The sequence below is a fragment of the Photinus pyralis genome, unplaced genomic scaffold, assembly GCF_008802855.1.
Source record: "Photinus pyralis isolate 1611_PpyrPB1 unplaced genomic scaffold, Ppyr1.3 Ppyr1.4_LG5, whole genome shotgun sequence".
Classification (NCBI taxonomy): domain Eukaryota; kingdom Metazoa; phylum Arthropoda; class Insecta; order Coleoptera; family Lampyridae; genus Photinus; species Photinus pyralis.
Window position 1 is genome coordinate 37,993,754 of NW_022170596.1, and position 18,146 is coordinate 38,011,899.

Below are 18,146 nucleotides of genomic sequence, written 5' to 3' on the forward strand. Positions count from 1 at the left end.
TTTAATTGATCTAAGGTTGAACTTACTTTTCTCCTCTCTCTATACATAATAGACACTTGACGATTTAGTGCTGTTGTTGCACTGAAAATGCCCAAAATTTTGATTTATTTTCCAAATTCGTTTAGTAAACAATCAAACGGTGGCATGGATACTAAGAAAATTTCATCTTGTTCGGATTTCGGGCTTTACCTTTGACATATGTGTATGCTTTGGAGAGTCTGATACTATCCTGCTACCCTTGGGTCTAAATGCTCACAATCGTGACGTATATGTATACCAATTTGGTTGTAGTGCAACGAACTTCGGTAGTAAGTATACGCGCACAAAATGGTAGCGGTATATACGGGAACAAAACGCTTACCTTGCAATGAAACAGAACCGTAAAAGTTATTGTGCAAGAAAAAGCAAAAGCTATAGATCCGCTGCGGTAAACTTAATGTAGAAGCACGGTGCGGTTGTCAAAGTAAATCTACGGAAAATCTCTACGCTTACGGTATAGGTACTTACAAACGTAACTTGCAAAGATGCAAAATGCAGAAAGCTCTAAATAACTGCTTTACCTTTTATAAAATTCGGATATGCCAGAGAGGGAACGACGTTTTTTAGTTATTCGGTTATCTACATCCAAAAATTAATCAATTTTGCGGCCTGCTGATGTCCTAAAAATCTGTAATTATGTGGAATGACGTTTACAGCAACACATTTATTTAGTTACTAGTAATGTCACTTACTTAACTGGCCGGATTGAAATGTCTAAAATCACATAACAAGAACCGCCTCCAAGTTAATTAAGATATAATATGAAGAATAACCAGAGGTAGGATAGACTAGAAGAATTATGTGCAACATTCGTTACACCGTGGAGGCTAACAGCGACCTTGCGATCTAAAAAAAATGCAGTTTTAGACTTTTTGAAAATTTGTAACCAAAAAGCAATCATATCTATCTTTACTTAGTAACAAAAATTTTGGACTTTAACTTCGCTTGACGTTCGGCAGTGTATAAGTAATATTTTTGGGGTTTAGTGAGGTTACATGCATCCTAATTAAGCCTACTTAGTTCAGTCTCCGTAACGGAAGGACCAACGCATCGTTTAGGCTTCCGACTAAGAACTACCGCGGAAAATTGTAGGTGAAGCGATAGCATTAACGATGGGGTGCCCTCTGTACCATAGTAGGACCAATACCTTAACTGAAATTTTCAAAAAAAACAACTGCCGCCAGCCGCTGCGTTGTTAGCTAGGTATTTTGAGGTTACTCCCATCAAAATATTTCTATAACCGCCCAATTGACCCAATTAACTTTCTTTTAAACCCCATTTTTTTTCCACCAACGTATTTTTAGACCAAAGTGGCTAAAAATGGAGACTAGGAGGTATCAACGAACGTGTATGTTGGTGGAATAAAAATTACAGGTGTGAATAGAACGATAACGAAGTGTTAAAATTCGGCGTTCGAAATTGTTGATGTAGTTTTTTTTGTTTAGTGGTATTGAAGTGCACAATGTTTTATCCCTTAGCTTCTGAACACCCCTAAAATTTTAAGTGGTACGATACGGAAGATAGATAAATATTTTTATTTGAGGATAGATTTTTCTGGAGCATTTTTAGGCTAGGAAGGTTTATAGTTTGTGGTTTTGAGGGGAAACAGTGAAATTGTTAAATTTTGTGAGCCTTAAACTTTCCAAAGCTTCTCAAGATTATCGAGTGTTTTAAGTTTCCTTCTCTCTTGCATTTTGTCTCGAGTGCCTAAATATATTTTCTCATCAGTCAGTTTTTACGGGAATTATTGCGAGTTCTAGGATTAGTGCTAGGTATTGAATATGGGAGCTGAGTGTCAAAAAATTCTGAAAATCGTATGGGATTCTTCGTATATTTTTGGGTCCTTTGGAATAAATTAAGCCTTCAAAATCACGCCCCTCACACCCTTACTTTGTGCTTTTCAGGATCGTAATCCAACGTCTATTCCCGCATAGCGTCTCGAATTTTGAGAACCGTTCTTCATAAATGGTCAATTTCCAATGTCGAATTTTCCTCCTCATGCGCTTCGAAGGAAAAACCCGGTGCGGATTTTGCGTTTTAGGAAAGTTCATGGATGGTTTTGTCCGTCTGTCTGCCCATCTGATCCTCGTCTAACTCGAGAACAATATGAGGCAGTTCAAGGATCAGTTCTATTGCATATCAGCCGGACGAAAAGTGTGGTTTCCGAATGCGAGCTGAGTCGCAAAAAATTCCCCTATACCCATAATCGTATGCAATTCTTCATATCTTGTTTGAATTGAATGTAGGGGCAAAAATTCCAATACTGTGCGCGGTACGATAGGTAAACTGTTTTGTATATCAAGGGTATAAAGTCCCTCTCCAGTTTGTGGTCCTCCCTCTCCGGCCACATACACCCTCGCAATTATAACATGCATTGTATTCCCTTTGTACTCAAAAGGGGCGATCAAGATAGATAGATAGGATTGTTGTGGGGCCATTATTACTAAAAATCTAAAAATATGTACCTATAGCCCATACAGTTTAGCAAAGTATTGCAATTATCTTCGCCTCCTACCAAAGGATTATATTTTTAATTTTTTTACGTTTCAGGTAGCATCCCTATCAATAGTAACGTTTGCTATGATGCACAACTTTCTTCTGGACGTTTAAAGTACACGCACCTTCTCTGCACAGCTCTTCTCGGAAACAGGTTAAATACACTTCTGTATGTAGAAGCCCCACCAGGAACGTCAAAGTCACGGTCAATGCCACAAGAAGTAAGTTCATCAGTACTAAGTGGAAGAAAGCGTTAAACATACCTTCCAACATTACCATAACATGAATAACCGTGTATTTTTACTGTGTGTGATATTTGGAACAGTAACTAGTGCAATTGCCCAAAATTGTAAGTAATTAACTTACAATTTTAAATTCAATTTTATCTCATTTCTTTTTAATGCTGAAGAAAGTTTGTATAGTGAGTAGGTGGACGAACATTACTTTACAGTTCATTTGCGGTGACTTCAGAATGTGTGACCGAAATACTTACTCGCAAACGGGTCAATCGCTTTTTGGTTAATTTTTATATAATTTTCTGCAGTCTGTGCTATAACGCATTATGTCATTTGTGAATGAAAGTTGTAGAAATTGCGGAATTTCAAACGTATAAGATAATTCGAAGATCGTAGAAAGTTAAATCACAAAAACCACAAAGATGCATAATTACAGTTATTGATAATGAAAATTTGGGTCACGCTTTCCAAAAATTATTATTGAATGGATTGTAATATTATAATTTTGCAGCATATTATTATCTGAAACGATGTCGAAGAACGGATCCGCAAATAAACGCTTGCTTGCAAAAATCGGCAAATACCTTTATAGCGTACATGAACCATGGAATACCCGAATTGAGGCTGGCGGAACCCGAGCCCCTTGTCATTGATGAAATTGGAATTGCGTTGGGTAATGGACCAAATGGATATCGCGCCACGTTTAGGGATATTAACGCTTTCGGAGTCAGTAATATGACTATTACTGCTGTAAGGTGAGTACTTGGTAACTTGCATTTTGGCTGTTACAAGGTTTTGTTGTTTTAGGTCCGATTTGGATTCGCATCAGTTTCAATTCACGTTGTTCATCCCACACATTTCGGCGAGGGCTAAGTATGTGAGCTCCGGAGTTTTGATTTTAGTTCAGGCATCTGGCGGGGGAGATTATTGGGGAGAATACGGTAAAACTCTTTTAAAATACGGGATAGTAAACCAATTTTGATCTGCAGATGGAGTTAGGGCAAAAGTATACGTAAAGGCTCAACCGGTGACAAGGCAAGGAAGACAGCACCTCACCTTGCAACAAATAAAAATGGACTTTAGTGTGAAAGAGATACAGATGGGCGTAACACAAGTCCACAATGGAAACGCAGTTTTGGGTAAGAATCAATGATATGTCGAACTTGTGGTTATTCGTGAAATTGCAGAGGCAGCTCTAAATTTATTTATTAACTCAAACGCACAAGAACTACTTAAAGAGATGAAACCCGATTTGAAAAAGAAACTGACGCACTTGCTCTGGGGTTTTATGGAGAACACGTTTGAGAGCATTCCTTACGACGAGTGGATTATTTAGTTTAACGGATTTTTTTTACCAGGGATCAGAAGAATAATTTATTTATGGACTGATTATTAAGTTTTACTGAAGATTACCTTAATTTAACTTAGTTAGGAGTAGGTTATTTCATGTTAAAGAATATTTAATAAATTGTCACTGATTAACAGTTATAACAATTTGGTGTAATATAAATAATTATGAATAAGTTTAGTGAACGTATGATGATGACACACCACTGGAATCAAACAGGTGCAGAAACCTAAACACATTCGTGACGTGACGAAAACGTCCAAAAATAATCAGGTATTTTTTTGTTAAATTCAGTTTATTAATATAAATACAAATTGAATTATGTACATAAACATGATTTTTCTTCAAATTTTTGCAAAAAACTGAGGACGGATATAGCAGTCACTGTCCCACGGCACATTTTGGTCTTGTGGAACAGAACGGCTACGGCTGTCGAAACAAGACCACTGAATATGTATGCCCAATACATTATCTCAACTCAAATATATATTGTTTTTACACAAATTAATGAAAAACAAAAAAGTTGTTTCATTTAGGTGCCATGCCACGAATCAAAACAGTCAACACAAAAGGCAGGTTTCACCGGACACCCGCCACAGTAACCCCTTCTACCTCGCCTGAACGAAATTTCGGCAAAATTTCATTCTTCTCTACCTACTGGGACACCTTTTATATGCTCTCATAAGAATCATACCGACGGACGTACGGACTTGCATCGTGACAGCGGAAAGCTAGTTTGAATGCAGCCGAGATAAATAGAAGGTTCGTTGCCCGATCATTGGCATACAACAAAGGGAGATCCAATTTTCTTGTTTCTATATTGTCCAGTTTTAAAGCGTTATCTTTACAAAAAGAGTCGTGCTTTTTTGTACCATTCATCATCATATTTGATAACTACGCGTGGACATCTAGAAGAAATATTAAATATTTTAATTCTTTTAGAATTTTAATTTTAATTAAAAAACAAGGGGTGCATTTTTAAGAAAATTTTAGGAAATAGATGTAAGGCAAATGACGCCACGATATAGAATTTAAATTTCCAGTATTCGTCATAAACGTAACAAATTTGAAAATAAAAGAGATCTAAGAAAAACAGGAATTGGAAATTAGATGGAATTTTGATTAATATACCTACATAATCGATCATTTCATTTCAAATTTGTATTTATTTGTCTGCAATCAAAGCAGAGCGCCAACTCTTAATTTTCAGATTTAGAGAAAAAAGGCCAAACTCCTGGAACGTAAGGGCATTAGAATTTTCGTAGGAGCTAACCGTCGGTTAAGTAATTACTTAGTGTAGAAAAATTTGTCATTACAGTAGAAAAACAATTTTAAATAAATATAGCTAACGAGCCCCTGGGTATGGCTTGGCTTGGCATTAGGTATTATGTGGCTAAAGCTATTCTCATTTTAAATTTCATGCAATTCGTTTCATCACTAAAGAACACGCCAAAAGAGCTTTATTTTTTGGCCTACATTTCCATTTCACGAACTCCGATCTACAAATTTGATAAAGAATCCACCCGCAACATTTCATCGTAATCCGTCCATTCGTTTTTAATATCGTGCTAACGGACGGGCGGACAGACGGACAGACACCGCAAAATTATAAACTCGCTAGGAGCTCGTTAATAATACGAACAAGGGTTTCAAATCCTCTATTGCAACAAGTTGTTACATATCATTTCGGATGAATATTAATACGAGTATAGTGGAATTCATATTCAGATGGCAGCGTTACGGAGAATGCTTTCTCTATGCGAAAATATTGCCAAAGTTTATCAGTTGATCACAGACGTTTGTGTCATGTCGATGTCGAAACGAGCGCAAGAAAAATAAAAACAACGGTGAAGTATTCAATTACAAATACGAACAGTTAGTGATAAAATTTTTTTTTGTATCCATAGCAACGGACACGTTTTCTATTTAAGTAAAAGGAAAGTCCCAATATTGACCTAAACTAATAACTTAGGAGACTCGTTCAATTTCCGAAAATTCCAAAGAATTTGCTACGCAAATTTTGATCAATACCTAAAATAAATCTTGGACACGAAAAGAAAAATCTGACATGCACACTCTATCGTGGTCGCACAATGGGTTCGAATAAACACACAATTGTTTGACAATGACAAAAATTTATTCCAAACCCATTAAATGAAAATTAAAACAACAACAACAAAGAAAGAGAAGCTTAGAAAGCTTGTTTGGACAGATTACCCCGCACGCTAAATAAAAATCTGAAAATCTTAAAATTACGTACAGTTTCACTTTTCTAAATAATCCAGATACTCTGGTCGTGAAAGGTTTGCGATATTCAGGCGCACTTAAACAAAGACGCACAACAAAACCCGCTGGCAGCTTCAGGAAATTTCACTTTGTCTATAAAAGAGCTGAAACTCAATAACCCAAACTAGCTCGATAAACAAGATGAAATAGATTCTCGTCGACTGCTCTGATTTTTTCTTTTTCTTTTTCTGGACTATTTAATAAACTTCTTTCACACAACTTTATTTTTGTTTTGAAATTGGCCGAGGTTTACGCCACTTAATCGTTTCTTTATCATTTGATCCGGGAGGGAGTTGTAAAATGCTAAAGACTGGTGCTCCAGGGATGTGCTGTAAAATGAATGCCGTGGGTATTAAACAAACTTTTCTCATTTTCAGTGTTTTATTTTACGTTCCTTTCCAACTTTACTACAAGTCATAGCGTCACTTACAATTAATGTAAGGGGGTCGTGCCTTAGATATTTGCCACTTTTCTATTTCAAATTTAAGCGAAGTCTGTGTAGTATTTGGAGGGAATTAAGTACACTACAATTTCCATAATAAAATAGAATTATCTCCTGCCTTCGGTATTTGCAAATAATATGCGCTAATTAGATTAGATAAAGGAGACTGCGAAGGAAAGCGTACCCACTTACGCCGAAAATAATGTGCACATCGTTGACTAGGTACCTACATACATCTCTTGTTATCAACACCAGAACACGTGCGTTAATTAACAAAACGTCTAATCGCAAACAACCAGATGTCTTTACATTTTAACACGCAATTTCACGTCTTATAAATAAATACAACAAATCTAAATAAAAAATTTACACAAACGATGCAATTTACAAAAATTATGCAATTACAAACAAAATCAAAAGGAAAAATAACACTGAGACACAAATTCAAGTAAAACGAACCAAACTGGGTTTATTCGAAAATTGAATTTTATTCAAGCAATTTCTACAGATGGAAAACCACATTTTGGCAAATCGATAATAATACTTACACCAACTTTGATTAAATGTGGTGCACTGGTTTCTTTGAATTGCTTTCTGGTGTTACGCTGTAATCAGTTATTATTGGTGAAAATTGTGTATTTTCCCCGCCACAATTAAGTTATGCTACGCGCAGGTTGCGATTAGAAGCATGTTTTCCAAGCGAACACGGTAATGTTTGTACAGCTTTCAATAAAATATATTCGAATCTTAATTTCATTTAAATTTTAAGGAATCGTCATCCAAATTCGGTTTGGCACCATGAATTTTCACCAATTATACAGGGGGAATACATTGTCGAAAAGTAAGAGATATTGGTCTTAAAATAACCATGACACAGAGAATTCGATTGGGTATTCCATTTATGATTTCATAAACTTTTTCAAAGAATTCTATTACAAGATATCGCACCCTTAAATGCATGTGGTCTAGGTGACCTTTGGTATCTGTGAATTTGGTAACATGGGGATAATCAAATACATGAACCACTTTTACCATTTGCAACAAAGTCGATACGTAAAGGATAAATTACTAAAATTAGAAATAATTGTCGGATGTGACTAATCTTCCCGTACAGTAAGAATCCTATAAATCACGATATTTTGAAGAATTAACCGACAATTTAAAAAAGTGCATAGTCATCGATATACTTATTAATTATTATACATATTATTTTCGCATGCATCCAGTCACAAAAGGATTAAATTTGTCTTCCATTTAACGAGTGGCACAGTACAGGGAGGTAAGTACCTCAGAATTCCACTACTAAGAAACACTTTTAAGCAAAATGTACAGCGTTAGACCATTGAGTAAAGGATCTAAGGTTAGACTTATGTTCCTATCACTTATTGTAACGATGCAAAGGTGCAATACAAAGGAATTGCGTAAGAAGAAAGGGGTTTAAGACAATCACATTTTTTTTAATCCTTGTAGCTTCTTTCATTCACGTTTGTCAAAGGGATGATCCAAATCTGGTTGAATGTTTAATAGCATCCGCTGAAGATTTAAGACCGTACCTGGCAAAAGGTAAATTGCACCGTAAAAATGAAGCAGTAAAAACCACAATGGTAGGTATAATACGATATGTCCGCAGGGGTGCCGGAATGCAACATACCCAGCATCGAACCACTTGTAATGAATGAACTAATTTCGGAACAATCGGTTGGCCTTTCTTTAACAGCCAATAATGTAAAAACGTACGGATGTAGTAGTTACACAGTTACATCCTTAAAGTAAAAGGAACTTGTGTGGTTACAGCAGCTCTAAAGGTTGATTGTAGAGTCAATATGGATGAGCAGACGTACGAGTTCGATACTGAGTTTCCCTTACTGAGCATCGAAGCCCAGTACAACGTGTCAGGGAAGCTGCTGATGATGCCTGTCAACGGTGCAGGTCCATTATATGCAAATCTCAGTAAGTGGACAGTTTCGCTCTCCACATGGGTGTTATGGCTATACTACATATTCTGATGTTTTGCAGCAAATTGTAAATCGAAGACTATGCTTAAAGGCGAGTTGTACGACAGGGATGGTGAAACATACTTAAGGTACAAGGATTTATCGCTACACATTCAAATTGGAGGTGGAAGTATAAAGATAGAAAATTTGTTCCGCGGGGACAAATTTATAAGTACGTGTTCAAATTTTCGCAATCTGTAATAATCAAAATGTTTGTAGGTGATATAGTACACGAGAGCCTTAACAAAAATTTGAACGCCTTCTTAGTGGAACTAATGCCAGCGGTGGAGCGCGCCCTTGCTTCGACATTTCTTGAAGTAGGCAACAAAATTGTTCATCCATACACTTACAAACAACTATTTCCGTATTAAGATTTATCTGCTGTTAATAAGTACGCTGAAATTTTTCCTCTCCTTAGCGACAAATGAAGAAATTAAATCTATTCATATTTTGTGCTCTGGATACAATTATCAATAACCGTAGCTGATATGGAGATGGTGTAGCCGAAAGGGGGTGAGGAGGGGGAGGGGTGTTTTTAACAAAAATATCCTGACTCAAATTTAGCATTTTAAGAAATCTTGACCCTTAATTATCAAAGTAAACTACAATATCCCAGTCCTCCTGGTCTGCATTGTGTGCCTAGTTCATTGCTCGATTAATGGTTCACGATTTATAGGGTTGGAAATGTTACCTCCATATCGGTACGCCACTGTTTGTCGGTATTTACCATCGACATACAATAAATGGACTGCGCGTGCCAATGCGAGCACGGATACTGCAGGTGAAAGAGAAGGGAAAACTAAGAGGGCAAGTTGTCTCTTACGGGCGATCGCGATCGCATTCAAATTAAATTGAAAGAACCAATCAGATGCGCAACCGTAAGAGACAGTTTGCCCTCTTAGTTTTCCCTTCTCTCTCACCTGCAGTATCCGCGCTTATCATTGACACGCGCAGTCCAACACTTACCTTTTTTTGCTGCCTATAGAAATACTATTATTTCTAGAAGGTCACAGTCCGTCTTGAAATACAAATAAAAAATGCAATTTACCTCATTTATATGGCGTCTAAATCTACCTCTCTGAGCAGTTCATTCTTGAACAGGTGAATCAGGCTCTAATATAGGATTCGTGAAAATGGTAATTCGTAGGTTGAGTTTACATCATAGCGCGTAACAGAAGGGCCCTTCTCTGGTTACAAGCTCCTACAGAATGTTCACTGTTATACTGCTGATCCGCTCGGTTTTTCTTCTCGAAACTCAATATTGAACGGCTCCTCGAACTTTAACTGACAGACCGTTTCCATTATTTCCCAATACAGGTTCGTCTGATCCGATCTTTACCAACGCTGCGACGCGAGTGTTATTTTGACCTGATCTTTACGACGGTTCAAGGAAACAAATCTTGGAATACTATCTATCCCTCTAAACACTGAGCACTGAGTTACTCTAACGGAATTCAACCCTACAGAATTACAAATAATCAACCCCTCCAAAGGCTGCCGCTACAAATTTCGTTATGTGGTCTTAAATTTGGCACAACGCGTTCTGGTTATTTTTGAAAGTGTATGAGTGTTTCAAAGAGACCACGACGCATTGTAGATGTTTTTTTACTCAACGAGCGTTTTCATTCATTGAGCTTAATTTCTTTTGTGTGAGAAGGAAGTAGTACTGTATCAAAACCGAACTATAATGCAATTCGATTCTCTGGACAGCCTACTCCGGTAAATTCTCTTATCCAACTGAATTATGAGCAGATATACCATCGAACCTCAAAGCAAATTAAACTGGAGGTTCGGTTGGTTTTGGTTTGTAGGTTAGTTTGTTCATTTGTTAACATATACAAGGTGTAACAATGAAGTATGTTAAAAAATTGGGTGGGAGGGATCAAAACATGCGTTTGTGTTTCAAATAAAGTGAGGGTTCAAAATGTTCTACTTGGTTTACGTAAAAACATTACGCATAATGAAGTGCGAGTAGGTTCGATGAAAAAGACGCCCAACTAAAAATGTGTGGGCAATAAGATGGGCTAGCTTGGTCTCGAAATTTTCGGGCGTTCTGCCCATTTCGTATTTTCCGCTCGTCTATAGATAATATAACATTAGAATTTTTGCATTGGAGAATATGAAATACGGAAACTCACGCAGCTACAAAGAGGTCTATCCAATTGCGTGTTGGGGAAAATTTTCCATTTGCGTTTGTTCCGTTAAGCTGAATTGCATTTAAGGTGACATTATGCTTACGAAAAAGCTCAAATATAAAGCGATGAGATTAACGAGTTCGATGCAGTTTGGCTTTTTATTCTTTCGCACTTAGAACTACGATTTGAATGTGGTCGAGATAAGTAAAAGTTGTACCACGTAGAGAAGACACAAAAGTTTAACTGTGTCCTCCCACACGCGATCCAGTTTTTAATTTTTCTTGGAGGGAGCGGTTTCAAGGTATGGCCGTACCATTTGTACGCCAACGATATCTGTAAATTACTTTACTTTCTTTTTGAATTGTATACAGTATTGACCAGCTATCTTTGAGAGTTTGCAATATCCTAAAAGGAACCGATCTGTGGAAATTAATTGCATGTATTGCATTTATTTATTATAAGTGAATCCATACAAAGAAATTTGGTTATTTTTTCATTAGCTGGGATTGCTGGCAATTTGTATTTTATTTAAGTGGTAACATTCCTTTGCAAGGATTCAAATTTTGTGTATATTATTAATGATTTTTTTAAACTAAAAACAAGAGGTTTTTTGCCCGAATCAATAACAAGAGGCAAAATTTGTACGGCAGAACAGATACAAACACTTCCGAAGAATCAACACTGCAGATTAATAATAGGATCACACATGGACGTGGTAAACAAACGCACTGTGCTTGCGTGACGATCCTTGAAATTTAAATTTCTTACTTTCACCAAGCTCCTCTGGCGATTGTATACCGGTAAAAGTAGGAAATAGAGGGTTTTTTAAGATCATTTTCTACTTTTACCAAAGACTCCGGTAAATGTATACAATTACCGGTAATTGTATACAATTACCATATTATGTACCCTTACCGTAACATATAATTATTTCAGAATCAGGATGAAAGGTGGCCATGAGACAGGGGTTATATTTTCTGTATTTATTGGGAATAAATCAATATTTTAAATCATGTAAAAGAGAATTTTGATTCACTTATGCAAAATGGTAATCTTGGTTATACAGTTGGCGTCCGTCCGTCCATCCGTCGGAAGGCGAAACACATATCCCAACATACAGACGACTTAAAGGCTACTTGATGTACGTACAAATTATTGATAGGATTAACATTTAACGATTAAACTAATTCCAAGTGACTTTGGACCACAAGAGGCCAACTCACGGTGGTAGGGGACATCAAACTTAGAAGAAGGGTCAGACGCACTCGCGTAGAATGAGTAAACAACATTAAGTATCCTTTTTTATATATAAATGCCATTATCATGCAATAACAACACTATATTTCTGTGTGCATACTTGTATTAGTGCAGTAGTAGTAGTACAGTATTAGTTTTTCCAGTGCAGATTAGAAGCTGTGACGAGAATAATTTGTAGTGCTTCCAAATCAATTTCAACTTCGTAATACTATGCGGATTATCCATACATTGACGAATAGGTGCTCCACGTGCTCTCAAAGCATTATTTTATTACTTGTTGTATGTTCAGTAGAAACATTAACAATGAGCAAGTGAGTTCCAAATGCTACAAACATTATTCGAATTCATTTTTCAAAAGAGGAAGCTTACCGCCAAGATCGCTTTAACATCTAGCGCATAAAATCCAGCAGCACTTAAGTCAAGAGGTTCGTGAAGCATTTGGTATAATAAGGTGCATCTCTAGAAACAGGAATAGCTTTTCAAGAATTGTATGGTTGAAGAACTCGATGATCGAGTAATCAAAAGAAACTAGATCATTTGATCATCGATTAGCCCTATGAAATAATCGCATAATTTTACTACCTACCTTCTTGCGTAAGACCTCGTCAAAGTATGGAAGTGTGAGATCGCACAGAAGTCTTCCCATGGTGTGACTCTAAAAGACTGATTGTTAGTCCACCAAAACGCTTAGGACACAATGACCACAAAAGCTATGATTAGGTGTTCACGATAGACGATAAACCTACCTCGGTTTTAATTTTCTGACCCAACGGAAGGGTAATTAAAGCGGTTACATTAAAAAGCGCCGTGGTTAGATGAACCTTCCAAGATCCAAAGTATGCCAAACCCGATGACATAACCGAAACGACAATTTCCACGAAGGCCATAGTAATTGATCCAAACGTGGCCCATCCAAAGCACTTGTTAAAGTTATACGTTAACTTGTGAACGGTGTAATGCATTTGGGCAGCGGTTGACAACAGCCTATCGGATGTTTCACGATGGAACGTTGCCGTTATCTCCACTTCCCTAATACATCGATTCATCTGCTGCAAACGTTGTATCGAGATGAATATGAAAGCGTTGTATAAGTAAACAGATGTGAACCGCACACCGAAGAGTATGGCAACATTACACATTAGCATTATGTGCTTCTGAGTTTCCCTTGAGAAAAATCCAGTGGCTTGAACTGAGCCCACAATTTCCCAGATAGGTGCTACTAGAAAGAAAAGATAAAACGGAAACGTTAGGTAAAGCAAGAGAAGAGTGATGTGGAAGCTTTTATAAGACGCTTGTAAGCCGACATCTTTTAGTAGCTCATCTGCATGGTTTATTAAATCCAAAGTTTTTAGAAACACCTTAGTTTGAACAAAAAGCTCAAGGAGTTTCGCCATATTAGTTGCCTGCGATAATACAAATAATGTGCCAATAATTGCGTCGTGGAAGGACGGCGCTTTGTCTTCTAGCGCCAAACGAGCCAGAACGGTTACCAACATAAACACGATGATGACTGCAATATGCATTTATCAAACTGTGATTAGAGTAAATGTAAAAACTTGCCAAGTATGTAGCCAATGTACAGATAATTGTTCTTTTTAAAACGAAATGCGCGTTTATGGTTCACAACATCCCTGGTGTAAGGTGCCATTCCAAAAACCTTAGATGGAAGGTAAAGAGCGTCTATAAGTTCAAAAATGCTACTCGCGTACTTCATGGTGGCGATTTGGTATTGAGTTACACAATGCAATATAAACTTAATCGTAGTGAGTACCTTCAATAACTAATGAGCTATAGTAAATAATATAAATAGTAGTCCATTTTCCTACCCCCAATAAACGATCAATAGTATAAACGGCGAATCAAACTTTTATAAACCCTAAAGTGCAAGATTTAAACCGGTAGGTGACATGTACACATTTAAATGGTATTTTCGTTACCAAAAGGGTACTAAATTTCTAGACCAAGCTGTAACGGTTTCTTTCCTTTCTGCATAAACATTTAAAATTTATATTTCTTTAAGTAAATACCCATTACACATTCCGTGTATTTCTCGGTTAAGTTCATGTAGTTAGTTTTATTGGTACAGTTTTATTTCATAGTTCTTTATTTTCCCGCTAGAAGCCATGGGAATGTACTTTTCTATACAGTGACTCTATAGCGACAGTGTGGTCATAGGGTGGTGTTATTTTCTATTGGTAGTTGGGAGATACGCCATGTTTTGGCCAAATCGAGGGCCAAATACACCGGATTGATAGAAATTCTTCATTTTAGTTCGTTATTACTACCCACATCTATGCTTTTGAAATTACGCAGAACTTGGATGACATTGCGCTTTACAATGGACCCACTATTTTAAGATCGGCGACATTACTTGATTTGTTCCAGTGACCCGCATACCGATTATTTAACCCTGATTTATTGTTCCTGATTTCTAACTGCAAGTATTACGATACCTTTTGAAGATCTCTTGGGAATTGTTTCGATACGTCTGATTTTACGTACATTCGTTTTTGTCGTTCCGAAGAATACGCCTTTCAACACGTCGATTTTATCTACGTTACTTTTGTCGTTACGAAGATTCATTCATGTACCCTGGTTACGTTTCAACTCTTCAAATTACTTTTATACAGGAATTTAGTTATGTGTACTTTGTAAAGTAATTTTCTTTACGTTTATGCTTTTATATATCCCCGATTTGCACGAACAACCCGTTGTGGATCAAAATTTTGCTTTTGCTTTTTTAAAGTTATTTGATTTATTGCTTTCCCTTAAGTTTTGATATCAATAATTTCAGTACGAGTCACTTGATGCGACAAACTAACAATATCGAAATCTCCACGTATAAACTTCGAGTAGGTAATAATGTTGGTATTAAGAAGTAGATTTGCATGGTTAGTGTAGGTAGAATTTCCCTAGTCGGTAATGTAGAAACCCATCCGTCACGTGACACGCTCCAATTTCAATCTTAATAAGATGGCGAGTCCAGGTAAATATGCGGTTTGCTGCTCGCCTATATCTGTAATATTAACTCCAATTACAAATAATTGACGTTAGCCGGATTAAGGGAGAAATTTTAGTTAAACATAATAGAGTTCAACTCACAATTACTATACCTTAACAATTAAGTCGTGTCCTCAAGCCATGTCCTACTTAGACCACTTCCAAATTCCGTGAATTAAATTATTCTGTATTCAATTCAATTAATAAATCATAAATGAAAAGAAATTACCATGAAGTACTGTGTTCATTAGCAGTTCCATCGATATTGCACACTTACTAGCAATAACTAATTAAAATCAACGTGCTGTGCGTCGTAAAGGATTACCTTACCCTATAAATGTAAACACCGTTTCAAAGTTTAAGTGAGCATCAATAAATGATTTTCTTTACCTTTGTGTTCGCCAAAAAATAGTTAAATTTGTAACTAGACCTTTGCTTAGAACAAAGTTAATGAACTATTTCCTTTACCTCATTGATATAGGTATTTGTTTAAATGCGTTACAGGTTTTGAGGTAACTATAGCAGCATTAGTCCGAATCGATCCATTGTTGTAATAATGGGCCTCCTGGATTTTAAGTTTTGCCCAAAACTAAAGATGTAAACCTAAAATAAATAATGCATACAAAACAGTAAGATCAGCTATGCGCGTAATTGTAAATAATAATTCTTTCAGATATTATTGACTGTTTTGTTGAAAGTAATGCAATCAATAATTTAATAATTGGGCCGGGTTAGAGTTGATTTTATCCGGTGGTGGGTTAATTTTTATTTGTTACGATTCTGATATAATTTTATATGAATTTCAGAGTTAAAGTTACGTATAAGGTCGCCATTTATCTTTACGATGGTACCTAACCTTTTTGTTATTCCAGATGTTCAATAAAATAGACCGATGCCAATAAAATAGTTTATTGCACATTTATATATCTCGGAGATTTCGGGACACACAAACCCCATCAAGTGGATCACAATCTTTGAGTCACATATGCGTACCTTTTACATTTTTGACTTAATCTCAAAAGTAACACCATTTTCGTTTAGTTGTTTAACCAGACTTGTTCTTGCAAATGCTACTCCTGGTGTATAAACTCCTCCCCTAAAACACACATATATCAACTAAACCCTGACGAGGTAACTTACTCATATGGCATGTTTTCCGGTTCCGTTAGTAAGACGATTGCTGACATGGTAACGCAAATGCAAGTGAGACCGTATCCTGGATTCATTCCGGAAACGTGCCCAATAATTGATTTATTTGGAGGTTTTCTGAAGCTTGTGTCTGACGCGGACACATTTTCATCCCAACCGACCCCGTGGAATACGATATCGTACGAAGTCCTCTCACTCTTTTCGTCGGAGGGGTTTTCAAAAGAAAACATTCCTGCGGTGAAGAAACTTGGAAACTGAAATCATGATCGTAGGAACATGACAATCGTAGCAAGAACCGTACCGATAACAACAGCTTTCGGCCAAATTTGTATTTAACCAAAAATAGAATAAGGTTTTTGTAAAAGTTTATAAACTGAACACTGGCAGCCGAATCAATTGCTTCGTATGGATTCACTTGGACAGGTCTCTTATTTTCGTGTTCGTAAAAGTACCGTTGAGTCCTATTGATTACCGCGCGATCCGCTCCCAGAAAAGGAACAAGCCACGCATTTGCAACTTCGCTCTTGTACATTTGGGGTCTATAACAAAATGCCATAAAAATTTCCTTACACAAATCTCTTACCTGAGGGGCAATCTAGGTTCATAAACCGGAATTCGCTTTTTAAACATTTTTCTCCTCAACGCGCTTATTTGGGGCAATTTCCCAATTCCTTCTATCGCCGACTCCCACGTTGCGAAATTGAGTAGCGGACCTGGAGTTTTTGGCTCTTGCTCGTCTAAATACAGATACGTTTCCACGGAGTTCAGAGTGCCTGCGAAAGCGTTTCTCATTATTTTGCTTTTCCGAACTAACCGTACCCTCGAAATTTTGCTGTAAAAAGACAACTCCTAAATCTCCAGGTATACTGTCAGCACCACACGCACTTATTATATAAATTCCTTTTTGGGCGGCCAACCTATTGTACTTGTACTGCATATTTTCCATAAAAAAGGTTTCTCCTGCTACATCCACGTGATGCGTTCCCGTCTCTAGGCAGGCTATTATAACCGTTTCACCATATACATCGAAAGGTCCACAGCAATTGATAATTAATCTCGCTTGGGAAGTCATCTTATTTAAAGAGTCGTTGTCGTTGACATCGGCAATAATAATAGGGATTTGGGTTAAGTCCGGACCTTAAATTATTATTTAAAAGGCATTCGGAATAAGACTAAAGTTACCAGTTTGGGGTACACATTCCTCCAGTACCTGCTTCAATTTCGCTTTGGAGCGACCCGCAATGCCCCATGTCAACGATCTACCGTTCGCTCGTGTAAATCTGTACAGATACTTCAGGCAATTTTTTCCCGTTTGTCCAGTTGCACCGAACAAGATTATATCTAGACGATCCGACATTCTATGAACAACTGAATTTTTCTAACCTAACCCTACTGCTTATATTAGTAATAAAGTATTGCTTTTATCCTCGCTTTTATCACTGTTTGATAAGAAGTTAACATAAACAATAAACATAAACCCTGTAACCTCGCATTCAAACTAATGAACGTGTAACTGCCATATGGACAGTTTTAAATCATATTTGTTACCTATTAACCTAGCCCCTACAAGAAATTTTAATGGCAACAGAATGGTCAAAAGATTGACATTCGCTTTAGGCTGTCGCAGACAATCATGATACCTTTAATATATAAAAAAGGAACCACAATTGTTTATTGTTTCTTTAAAGCAATCGATTTCGGGTTTAATCACCCATCATCAGGCTATGCTAAAAAATATCACATGAATTCGAAGTTGAACACAGA

At 36.9% G+C, this 18,146-nt stretch overlaps 4 protein-coding genes across 5 annotated transcripts; 2 read left to right on the forward strand and 2 right to left on the reverse strand.

Moving 5' to 3' along the window:
• Nucleotides 1–2,727: 2,727 nt before the first annotated feature.
• LOC116170592 (protein takeout-like) lies at nucleotides 2,728–4,451 on the forward strand. Its single transcript, XM_031487093.1, has 5 exons — nucleotides 2,728–2,884; nucleotides 3,283–3,526; nucleotides 3,579–3,712; nucleotides 3,761–3,910; nucleotides 3,959–4,451. Exons 1-5 carry the CDS (start codon nucleotides 2,818–2,820, stop codon nucleotides 4,105–4,107), a joined length of 744 nt encoding a protein of 247 aa, XP_031342953.1. The 5' UTR covers nucleotides 2,728–2,817; the 3' UTR covers nucleotides 4,108–4,451.
• A 3,667-nt stretch (nucleotides 4,452–8,118) lies between these two features.
• On the forward strand, nucleotides 8,119–9,293 carry LOC116170591 (circadian clock-controlled protein-like). Its single transcript, XM_031487092.1, has 6 exons — nucleotides 8,119–8,268; nucleotides 8,318–8,410; nucleotides 8,478–8,616; nucleotides 8,664–8,797; nucleotides 8,864–9,013; nucleotides 9,061–9,293. Exons 1-6 carry the CDS (start codon nucleotides 8,172–8,174, stop codon nucleotides 9,210–9,212), a joined length of 765 nt encoding a protein of 254 aa, XP_031342952.1. The 5' UTR covers nucleotides 8,119–8,171; the 3' UTR covers nucleotides 9,213–9,293.
• A 2,963-nt stretch (nucleotides 9,294–12,256) lies between these two features.
• Nucleotides 12,257–15,750, reverse strand: LOC116171212. Of its 2 annotated transcripts, none has more exons than XR_004145398.1 (7): nucleotides 15,624–15,750; nucleotides 15,347–15,564; nucleotides 13,794–15,249; nucleotides 12,980–13,743; nucleotides 12,820–12,888; nucleotides 12,603–12,761; nucleotides 12,257–12,558 (listed from the first exon to the last, which is right to left on the reverse strand). XR_004145398.1 is itself a non-coding variant. In XM_031487927.1 (7 exons), exons 3-7 carry the CDS (start codon nucleotides 13,945–13,947, stop codon nucleotides 12,496–12,498), a joined length of 1,140 nt encoding a protein of 379 aa, XP_031343787.1. In that variant the 5' UTR covers nucleotides 13,948–15,249; nucleotides 15,347–15,564; nucleotides 15,624–15,750; the 3' UTR covers nucleotides 12,259–12,495. The 2 variants fall into 2 exon arrangements, 1 of the variants encoding a protein (XP_031343787.1); XM_031487927.1 differs by having other exon boundaries at nucleotides 12,259–12,558; nucleotides 12,603–12,692.
• Nucleotides 15,751–16,126: 376 nt separating this feature from the next.
• Nucleotides 16,127–17,787, reverse strand: LOC116171211 (saccharopine dehydrogenase-like oxidoreductase). Its single transcript, XM_031487926.1, has 6 exons — nucleotides 17,565–17,787; nucleotides 17,202–17,519; nucleotides 16,966–17,155; nucleotides 16,684–16,921; nucleotides 16,374–16,636; nucleotides 16,127–16,329 (listed from the first exon to the last, which is right to left on the reverse strand). The coding sequence occupies exons 1-6, from the start codon at nucleotides 17,737–17,739 to the stop codon at nucleotides 16,230–16,232; spliced, it is 1,284 nt and encodes a 427-aa protein (XP_031343786.1). The 5' UTR covers nucleotides 17,740–17,787; the 3' UTR covers nucleotides 16,127–16,229.
• Nucleotides 17,788–18,146: the final 359 nt, after the last annotated feature.

Coding starts and splice junctions, on each gene's coding strand:
- LOC116170592 (XM_031487093.1), top strand. CDS start 2,818: ATGAATAACCGTGTATTTTTACTGTGTGTGATATTTGGAACAGTAACT. Junction 3,713..3,760: donor AGATTATTGGGGAGAATACG/GTAAAACTCTTT, acceptor TTTGATCTGCAG/ATGGAGTTAGGGCAAAAGTA. Junction 3,911..3,958: donor CAATGGAAACGCAGTTTTGG/GTAAGAATCAAT, acceptor GTGAAATTGCAG/AGGCAGCTCTAAATTTATTT.
- LOC116170591 (XM_031487092.1), top strand. CDS start 8,172: ATGTACAGCGTTAGACCATTGAGTAAAGGATCTAAGGTTAGACTTATG. Junction 8,411..8,477: donor AAGACCGTACCTGGCAAAAG/GTAAATTGCACC, acceptor ATATGTCCGCAG/GGGTGCCGGAATGCAACATA. Junction 8,798..8,863: donor TCCATTATATGCAAATCTCA/GTAAGTGGACAG, acceptor GATGTTTTGCAG/CAAATTGTAAATCGAAGACT.
- LOC116171212 (XM_031487927.1), bottom strand. CDS start 13,947: ATGAAGTACGCGAGTAGCATTTTTGAACTTATAGACGCTCTTTACCTT. Junction 12,889..12,979: donor GTCAGAAAATTAAAACCGAG/GTAGGTTTATCG, acceptor TCAGTCTTTTAG/AGTCACACCATGGGAAGACT. Junction 12,693..12,819: donor ACGAGGTCTTACGCAAGAAG/GTAGGTAGTAAA, acceptor TCCTGTTTCTAG/AGATGCACCTTATTATACCA.
- LOC116171211 (XM_031487926.1), bottom strand. CDS start 17,739: ATGTCGGATCGTCTAGATATAATCTTGTTCGGTGCAACTGGACAAACG. Junction 16,922..16,965: donor GAACCTAGATTGCCCCTCAG/GTAAGAGATTTG, acceptor ATTTTGTTATAG/ACCCCAAATGTACAAGAGCG. Junction 16,330..16,373: donor CCGGAAAACATGCCATATGA/GTAAGTTACCTC, acceptor TGTGTGTTTTAG/GGGAGGAGTTTATACACCAG.